Source organism: Nicotiana attenuata, chromosome 2, assembly GCF_001879085.1.
Source record: "Nicotiana attenuata strain UT chromosome 2, NIATTr2, whole genome shotgun sequence".
NCBI lineage: Eukaryota > Viridiplantae > Streptophyta > Magnoliopsida > Solanales > Solanaceae > Nicotiana > Nicotiana attenuata.
The window spans coordinates 93,722,510-93,732,845 of NC_031990.1; the positions used below are offsets into that span (position 1 = coordinate 93,722,510).

Consider the following 10,336-nt stretch of genomic DNA (forward strand, 5'->3'; position numbering starts at 1 on the left):
TCATTTTATCTCTCACTATCTTTGGTAGCATAACTGGTGCAGTGTTTAACTTATCAAAATTTCTACTTTGTCCACTTAAAAAAACAAAAACAAAAAAAAAACAAAATTGCCTATCTCTTGATTTAGTATTAGTGGACAAATAAAAATGAAAATATATTTTTAGTATAGTGGACAAGTAAAAGCAAACGCAATCAGTAACTATTATAGCGTTTACCAATAAATTGTTATTTTCACCTTTAAATTGCAGTAACTATTATATATTTTTTGTTTTAAATTGCAGATTTATCAATAAAAAAACGTCGACAGCAGGGTTCGAACCTGCGCGGGCGAAGCCCAACAGATTTCAAGTCTGTCTCCTTAACCACTCGGACATATCGACTTAATGTTTAAGCCACTACTTGGTTAAATATATGTTCTAAAATAGGTCTGTTATTATTGTACGTTCAAATCAAATAAATTATTATAAAATTCAAATTGAAACTCATATTGTACGTCAAAATCTTGGATCTTCATCTGCCAAGAAAAATTATTTATTAATACACGATGCAAATTTTACCTTAAACATATGTATTTTAGTACAAACATCGAGTGCAAATAAATGACTGGGGAGGGGTGGTTTCTTTGGTAAAGGAAGATCGGATTTACTAGCAAAATTAATTTTTATGAAAATCCTAGTCTCTGTCACCCTTTTCCAAATGTAATATGTACCTTTTTAATAACAATTTTTTCTGTTTTTCTACGGAAAAAAGTGTTAAAAAAGTTTGATTCATATAGTCAACCCCAACTTATTTGGATCTGGGACGTAGTAATAAAGTTCCATTTATATAGTCGACCCCAACTTATTTCGGACTGAAACCCAATAATTGTAGTTGTTATGGCTAGGGGTGTTCATAAAAACCCGAAAAATCGAACCAAACTGACCAAAAACCCAATACTTTTTAGGTTTGGTTGGATTTTGAGTTTTAAAAAACCGATCAAATTTGGTTTGGTTTTGATTTTAGTCAAAAAGTAACCGAAAAAACCCGACTATAGAAGTAGCTATATATATATATATATATATATATATATATATATGTGTGTGTGTGTGTGTGTGTGTGTGTGTGTGTGTGTAAAGTTTCTAAAATTATATGGTACATATTAGTCATTTGTATTTTTAGTCTAGTTCTTTGCTATTATAATAATCTAATTCTTTGCTTTTACATTCTAGTTTGATTGGTAGTTTTCTTTTACTAAGTACAAGAATTTATTTTATGTTAAAAAATAATTGATTTTTAATTGAGTACTTAAATTATTCATCACTATTTAATTCAATTATCATCAATATATTCTAGTAAATGATAGATTTCTCAAATAGCAATTGGTTTGATAATATTACCTTAAAAATGTAGTCGCCGGAATATGTGTTTGGTAGTGTAATCTTCATATTTAAGAGAAAACCCGATAAATAACCCAAAAATCACCAAAAACCGAATCGATAAAAACCGACTTAATTGGTTTAGTTTGGTTCCAATATTTGAAGAACCGACTTACTTGGTTTTGTTTGATTTTTTCCAGGGAAAAATCGATCCAAACAGAACCATGAACACCTCTAGTTATGGCATGTTTTGCAGAAAAAAACTTTATCAAGATTACAATCAAGATATTTATCAATATGAAGCTGGAAACAACAAAGCAAGAAGAAACCACTGCACAAAAGATGATCAGGATTAACTCAGCAATTTAAAAGAACCAAGTTCTCCTGTCAAGTACTATAGTACTTAATGATGGGAAATAAACAAGAAGATCTAACACTTAAATATGAAACCTTCACTATAAATTTACAAGGCTCATTAGGCAATTTAACATTAGTTTCTACCTATCTGTACCTTTTTTGCAGTTTTGTATTAGCTAAGGTATGAAAGTAAAGCCAAAGAAAGAGACATGATAAAATGCATGCCTTGTCTGTTCTTTGACAATGGATCAGGGCATCATTCTTAAGATGATTGTGCCACCATCTTGAATGTGCTAACTGCTAAAAGAATGAGCAAATCGAACATTAATCCGCTTCTTAATTGGCGTCCTACAAGACGGACAGTCGTTCATTCCTTGCTTTTCGTGAAGGATGTTGCATTGTCCACAAAGAACCTGATGGGCACACGGGAGGAAAACCACTGACATTTCCTCGGTCAAACACATAACACATTCCCTCTCCATTTCCACACTTCTAGAGCCAAAATTGTTGTCAAAGAGTGCAGAGTTCTTTGTGATTTTAGGAGACTGCAGCCTCACGTCGATTCCTCTTCTAAGTGCTTCTATTTTTGAACCTTCAGACTGCAATCTCAATCGAGCGATTTCACTCTCAAGCTTCCGGATATCTTCTTTACACTTTTGCATGTTGCTCTCTGCCATTTCTCTCATATTATCCTCCTCCATTTTACTCTCAACTCCCCGTTGCTCCCTTTCAGCCTTAACGGAATCAGCCTGCTGAAGAACCCTTTGTTTCTCCCTCTCCTCCTGCTCCGACAGAGCCTGCAATTCTTTGGTATCTTAGCATGAAACTAGAAAATGTACAGCACTTTGTGTTTTTCTCGTGCAAGTTAAAAGTGTGCAACACACAAAGGTAAATCGCTTGAATTCGATTTAAATCATTTCAAATAAAAATTGTACCAGGCTCTTCTAATATACTAAGCTTATACCAGAAAGACCATCAAACTGCAACTAAATTATCAAAAGCAAGACTTATTGAATATGTGTTGGAGCCGCCTATGTTGCGTGGGCTCTCCAAAATGCTGCCGCACCCATGTTGGATCCTCCAAAAAAGCACTACTTTTTTTGGAGGATCCGACACGCACCCGACGACATTTTCGGAGAGCCCAAGCAGCATAGGGAGCCACTATTACTGGAAGTTAGAAATAAATCAGAAGACATTCTAATCAACAGTGTATCAACTTCAAGGCCTAAAAACCCTACTAGCTTATGTAAAAGGTATGCCATATAGACTAACAATACTGGCAAACAGTTAAGAACTCAATCAAGAAGGCAAAGAAATTTTAGAATGAAGAAATTTTTGTAGAAATTTTATTCCTACAAAAGCATACCTTAAACTGGCTCTGGCACCTTTTGGCTCTCTCAAGTTCCTGCTCCAAATGAGCTGCTTTTTGCTTTAGGGTAGACAAGTCGTCCTGCAGTGAGCCCTTCTCTATCTTCCATGCTTTACACTTCTTCAGTATCTCCTGCTCCCTTGCAACAGCTTGGTGGAAGTTTGTAGCAGACTCCACGGCAGCCAGCTTCGCAGCCTCCATCTCCTTCTTTAGCACAGAATTCTCCACCTCAAGTCTGCGAAGAGAAGAATTAGCCATCTCAATTTGGCCACTGGCATTTGACAATGCATACTCCATTTCAGAAAGCCTCTTCGTGGTGTTTTCCTCCACCATTTGCTGCTCCTTCTGAGACTTCTCAGCCTCTTCTTTCTCTTGCCTCAGCATTTTAAGCTCCTCCTTGTCCTTTCCAAGCCTCCGAGCCGCCTGCATAACCTTCTCATTGGCCCAATCCGTCCACCCTTGGAGCTCTTTCTGCAGCGTCTGCATACGGGAAATTAGCAACAATATAGTTTCATCTTTCTCATTTTGTGGGACATGTTTGCCCAAAGACTCATCGTACGGAATACCAGCGTAATAGTCTACAACAGCAGGGGTATTTGCGTTAACAGCAGGCAATGCACAAACAGTATCTTGAGTCGGTTGCACACTAGAAATTTCACTTGAAGGTGCGATGGACGGGGAGGTGCTTGAGCTATGAGAGCTTCCTTCAGCTAAAGGACCATTGGTTTTAAGTGAAGTCGTTACCTTAGAGTAAGTACTCTTCATTACAAAACCAGAAGAACCAGATTCAGAGTTGAGCGTCTTGTCCAAAACCATACTGCCCCAGGTGGTGAGTTTCGCTTTAAAGGAACCCTTACCCATACGACCTTTGTAGCTTTTCTCAAAATGAAATGACTTTTGCCTAAGAATATCCTTCTTAGACGAACCCCTTTTCGCAGCTCCAGATTTGTCTTCTAAAATTGCTGCCTTCGACAAAGACAATATATTCTCCCTGATAAGCCCTGAGGAACTCTCGTTCCCTGTAATTCCCACTTCATGAAGATGTGAGTATATGGACTCCTGCAATTGAGCGATTACATCGGCACAAGGAACTTCAGAATGCAAACTTTGAGCAATCGGCATTGAAGGTTTTGACGATTGTAGTTTATCCACGTTCGATTGAATCACTTCAGAAGCCTCCTTTGTTTGAGCAAGTTTTGAACCAGATGAGCTTTCTCGTGGACTTTCTAAACTGCATAGCTCGCCAAGAAGATCTCCTTCTATGGCGCATGCATGTAACAGGTTCAGATCACATATTAAAAGGCACCACATTGCTTCTGCGACGGTAAAAGCTGGCTTAACCTCCCTCAGCACGCATATCATCTCCAACATTGTGTACTCAACCAGGCTATTTAAATCCTCAAATATGAGAGGTGTAGAGGAATCCAATTCTTTTTCCCTACTTAGTAAAGCCAAGGCACCGTCAACAATAGTTGAGACAGCATCCTTGCTACCGTGATAAAGGCCACTCCTTAAAATGACCCATTCAGCTATTTCCTCACTATATCCGCATTCAACAATCCTCTTGATTGCGCTTTGGAAAGTTGCGGACAAGTTATGAAATAAAAGTTCCATTAGCTGACATGCTATTGTATCGTCCCAGTCGGCGTGTTGTAAGGTTTCCACTCCTTGTTTCTCATTGGACTGATGACACCTGCCCTCGAGTGAACCGACCCCGTTAGGTGTGCTTTGATGTTTTTCCTCTAATAATTCATATCTTGGAAATTCAGTAAGGGACAGGGCAGGTGCATCAACAGGAATATCTAGAGGAGACTCAGATAAGAATTTCCTCTTGTTCCTACTTCCTTTTTCCTGCGCTGATATTGCCAATGACTTCTCATCAGCAAATTCACCGCTGTTATGATTCACCATGTTCATTTTCTTTTCAATGATCATTAGACGCTCCGTTGTAATCCTATTACTCAAATCTTTATCAGCAGTTCCAACTGTTGCAGTGGAAGGCCATTTAGTAATAATGTGCTAGGTAGCAGAAATAAAAAATAAAAGGAGAACATAGCAGCAAAAGACTAAAAAATTATTAAATAGTGACAAAAGGAGAAAAAGCAACTGATAGATTTCTCATTGACTGAACAAATAGAACCATTGTTAAAGGCTGTTAAAGCGCGCTCAAGCCTTCAAGCTCGGTGCAGCCCTGGTTGTCCATTTTGCCTTTGCTTAATTGGCGCTTTAGTGTAGGCGTGAACGTGCTAAGGGGCATGCACCATCACTGATGGGTTCTGTCTTTAGGAGCACGACAACATATATATAGCTTAATTATAGTATTTCTCTTTTACCCACATAATTATTGTTTGTGTTTATAGTTACATATTTTTTGCATTACATTTCTAATTTTTTTCTTCGTTCGTTCAAGGTAGGAGTAAGGTCTGCGAACATATTACTCTCCTCATACCCTACTTGTGGGATTACACTGGACTTTTTGTTGTTGTTGTTGTTGTTGTTTTCTTCGTTAAAGCCCAGGGCCCCAGGATTTAATTGAACGTTGCGCTTAAAGCTCCAACAAACTTTGGCGCTTTTTTCCCCATTTTGCTTTTGACTAATCTATTTATAGAACTACTAGATTATCTAAATACAACTACACATCCATCCAAAACTAGTCCGGATCGTATACGAATCCTTTATAGCCATTCTTCTCTATATCAACACTCAATATTCAGTCTTTTAACACAAATTAAGGGTTATCTATTTTAGAGATTCTCACAATATCTCTGAATAAGGAAATAAAATAACAATAACAGGGAAAAAAAAGCAGAAATAAATGAAAACAAGCATACCTCTGAGACACAGTATAGGTGAAGCTGCAAAAGAATCAATTTTTCTGCAAAAAAATCACTCAAAAATATCAAAAGGGAAGATACCCATAGCTCAAAATTTGCAAATAAAGCAATAATTTATCAGTTTTCAACCAAAAAGCAAATCAAACATAAAATCCAAGAAACCCTCAGCTCAAACTCTTGCTCAGAACCCAATAATATAGAAAAGAACATATTTTTTCATAAACCCATGTAAGAATAAAACTAAATATAGCAAAAATTCAATCTATAATCAAAAAGGGTCACCATTTTTGGTCAGTAATTACACCAAAAGTAACATTTTTGGGGTATTCTTGAAATACAATAACAAAAAATAAAAAAGTAAACTGTAATTGAAAGGGTTACTCACCAAAAAATTCAGTTTCTATTTTTGGCTCTTGGTAGGCTATAGAGTCCACACTAGTGTGTGTGTGTGTGTATTTGCTATGCTCTCAACAGTGCGGCTTTGGAGTCGTGTCGGACTCTGTGGGTTAACTTAACCCTTTGTCTTTTTTGTCTTTGGTCACTTTTGATGATATTGGTTTAACCAGGGTTAGGTCATTGCAACTTTCCATTCATTTTTTTACTCTATGATTGGAATTTTACGGTAGAAATTCAAAAATAGTCAGATTTATAAGTGGTCATTTAAAAATAGTCACAGTTTTAAAAATCATCAAAATTTAGCCATTTTTCTGTAAAGATAAATATGAACGAAAACACTATTCAAAATCCGGAAAATACTCCAGTATAATATATCTAGTATAATATACTGGAACTCCACTATAATATACTGGAGTTCCAGTATACTTTGTTGGAACTCCAGTATATTATACTAGAGCCAGTAAAGTATACCGGTTCAGCATAATATGCTGGAAGTTCATACACAGGTGCACCGAACTCCAGTATATTATGCTGGACCGGTCTCTGTTGCAGCAAAATAGTGGCTATTTTTCAATGTCTTGGCAAACGCTAGCTATTTTTGAATGACCAATCCAAAAACTGGCTAGCCCGTGCTATTTTGACGAATTTTTATCCTTAATTAGATATTTTGGGTTTGAGATGGGTAGTGGACTTCATTTTAGAAAGAGATTTATCTCCATAGATGGCTTATTTCTATCCGAATTTGAATTAATCGAGCTAGTGTAGGGAGCTTATTCGAGACGAATCCAAAATAGCCTTATAGTGAGTTAATCAGGTATGACTCCGAATTAATCGGGTTGTGTTTCAGATACGAAATGATTAAGCAAAAAATAATAATTTAAAAGGACCCCATAATGTGTTTGTTCGACCTACGTCAAATTAATCGATTAATGAGTTTCGAATATCGGATAGTTGAAGCACATAAATAAGAGAACGAACGTGAAAAATGGTACTGGAAATAGTAAAAACTGAATTCGCGTCTATAGTTTGGAATATTACAAAACCCTTTTTTAACTATGACATATGCATGAAGGTAAATAAAAGCACTAAAAAATAGGAGTTAATTTAGTTTTTCAAGAATTTCAACGTTAATGTTTCGTGAATCAAGAACAAAATTGAACGAATTTGGAAGAACAGAATTGAACAAATTTATTAGTATAAAGATTATGGTTAGTGCCTAAAATTTCATGGTTATTTACAATTTTGTAAAAGAATTTGGCCACAAAAATTAAATTGCCGAAACTAACTTTCGTTTTTGCTATAGTTGCTAACCATGTTGCAATATTTACCTAAATAGTCACAAAATTATTTGTTACAACAAAAAGTCGTAGTTGATCGCCATTTTTTGGTTCCCCATCTGAAGTTAATGTGGCAATGATAACTTTTTACCCACAATATAATATTTGAAATGAGATATGAACGCTCCAATAGTCTTGGCTTTTAGTAACTAAAATTGTTACGTACTTAGGATGTTTTTGGTATGAAGTAAAATATTTTCCGAAAATTTTTTTTTTAATTTTCTCATGTTTGGTTTCTTATTAACTCATTTTTCCTCAATTGGAGGAAAATATTTTCTCTATCAAGAGAAGGGAAAACATTTTCCAAAACTCCTTTTCAACCTTCCCCACCCTATTCCCCATCCCCACCAACCCCCACTAACCCACACCCACCCCACCCCACCCACCCACCCAACCCCCGCCCCACCCCCGCCTACCCATCCACCCTTGCCCTAAATAAAAATATTATTAATAGTACTTTCTTTTTATGTTATAGATAGATTTTTTTTTTCTTTTCCACAAATGAGTAATTTTTTTCATAATATAAAAAGTATTTTTTTTGCATCCTAACAAAAAAATACTTTCTTTTTATGTAGAAAAAAGTTTTTTTTAGTCAAATCAACAACAAAAGTATTTTCTTTTCATGATGTAATTTTTTTTTTCATTTCAACAAAATGAGTATAGTCTTTTCATGATGTAGAAAAAGTATTTTCTTTTACTTCAAAAAAATGAGTACTTTATTTTCATTTGTAGAAAGAGTACTTTATATTTCAACCAAAAAAAGAGTATTTTCTTTTTAGTTATGTAGCACAAATTTCAACGTTATTTTTGCGTAAAACAATAAAGCAACACATTAATTTCTTTAAGTTTGTGTGAGTTTTTAGAGACTTGGGGGAGGGGGGGAGGGGAGGTTGAGGAGAGTAGCATAAAAAATATTTTCCTAAAAAAGTATTTTCTACTCTCTAACCAAACACTATAAAATATTTTCCACTCACCAACCAAACAAGAGAAACTAAGTGATAAAATCACTCATTTTCCATGGAAATATTTTCTAGGAAAATATTTTTCATACCAAAGCACCCTTAATTTCTAATATAATATAAATCCCCTTATTAGAAAGAAAAAAGAAAATAAAAAGGAAACTTCATTATAAAGTAAAAGTCAATTCAAGCATGACTTTATATATATGTATGACAAAAGTTTGTCAAAACAAATTGCATAAAAGATTTAAATTGTTGCGTAAATGTTAGTAATTTCATCTTATATTGTTTTGGTGGGTTTTGTGTGCTAAAAGACATATATGATTTTTTTTTTGGTATACATAACACATCTGGTGTTATAAATATTATTTTATTTATGGTGAATGTCTACTTTTAGAGAGATTTTAGGGTTTATTACTTGGTGGCTAAGTCACTTTTCCCCTATAAATAAAGGGGTTCTATTCCATTGTAATTGACTCCAAATCAATAAGTGTCACGACCCGGATTTTCCACCCTCGGGAGTCGTGATAACGCCTACTAGTGAAAGCTAGGCAAGCCAATTATTTCAACTATTTACTTCTTTCTCATTCTTAATCCATTAACAGTTAAGAACCAGCATTTAATAAACAACAGAATTCAATAAGCGGAAGACTGAAATGAAATGTTTAACAATGCTACCAATACCAATCCATAGCAAAACTACCCAGGACTGGTGTCACAATTTCACAGTCTGTCTAAGAATACTACAAATAAGGGTCCGAAAGATAAATACAACGTTGTCTCTGAAATACATAAAAGAAACAGAATGAAGGGATAGAAGGAGACGCCAAGGCCTGCGGACGCCTGCAGGACTACCTCGGGTCGCCTGGTGAACTGGAAGCAGCAACCTCACTGCGGTCCGAAAACTACATTATCGGGATCTGCACAAAATAGTGAAGAGTGTAGTATCAGCACAACCGACCCCATGTGCTGGTAAGTGCCTGGCCTAACCCCGGCGAAGTAGTGACGAGGCTAGGACCAGACTACCAAATAAACATGTCCGGTTAAATTATGTACAGCGAAAAATAAAGGCAAAACTTTACAATTAAAGATAGGAAGGGGAAACATGATGCGGGGAAATGTCAAGTAACAACAGAAATCCAATAGATAAATGTGAAGAACAATATAACTAAATTATCAGCAAGAATCAGGAAATCAAAGACAAGTGCACGACATCACCTTCGTGCTTTACACTCTCTCACAAATATCATGCACGACATCACCCTTCGTGCTTTACACTTTTCCTCACCCAAGCAACAATCACAAAGCAATTTGGGTAAGGGAATCAATAACATCACAATAAAATCAAGTAACCATAGAAAACCAATAAATAAACGTAAAGAACATCATAACTCAATTATCAACAAGAATCAGGAAAATCAAGCACAAGTGCACGGCATCACCCTTCGTGCTTTTACTCTCGTCCTCCCCATAAGAATCAATATAATCGGCACGGCATCACCCTTCGTGCTTTTACCTCACATAATCATGGCACGGAATGATCCTTCGTGCATTATCACTCATAAGAAGGCACGGAATTGTACATCGTGCGGCACGGCATCACCCTTCGTGCATTAACACTCTCACAAAATATCATGCACGGCATCACCTTTCGTGCTTTAACACTCTCTCACCAAAACAATGCACGCCATCACCTTTCGTGCTTTAACACTCTTCCTCACCCAAACAAC

The 10,336-nt window shown here is 36.0% G+C and overlaps 1 protein-coding gene and 1 non-coding gene across 2 annotated transcripts; both read right to left on the reverse strand.

The window, feature by feature from the left end:
* On the reverse strand, positions 298-379 carry TRNAS-UGA. The gene has a single exon. It is a non-coding gene; the product is annotated as a tRNA-Ser (tRNA).
* On the reverse strand, positions 1,678-6,125 carry LOC109215250 (putative E3 ubiquitin-protein ligase RF298; the record flags this gene model as incomplete). The annotated part of the gene is given in 3 exon segments (XM_019379283.1): positions 1,678-2,508; positions 3,078-5,065; positions 5,912-6,125. Coding segments are annotated over 2 exon segments (2,442 nt in total). The 3' UTR covers positions 1,678-2,004.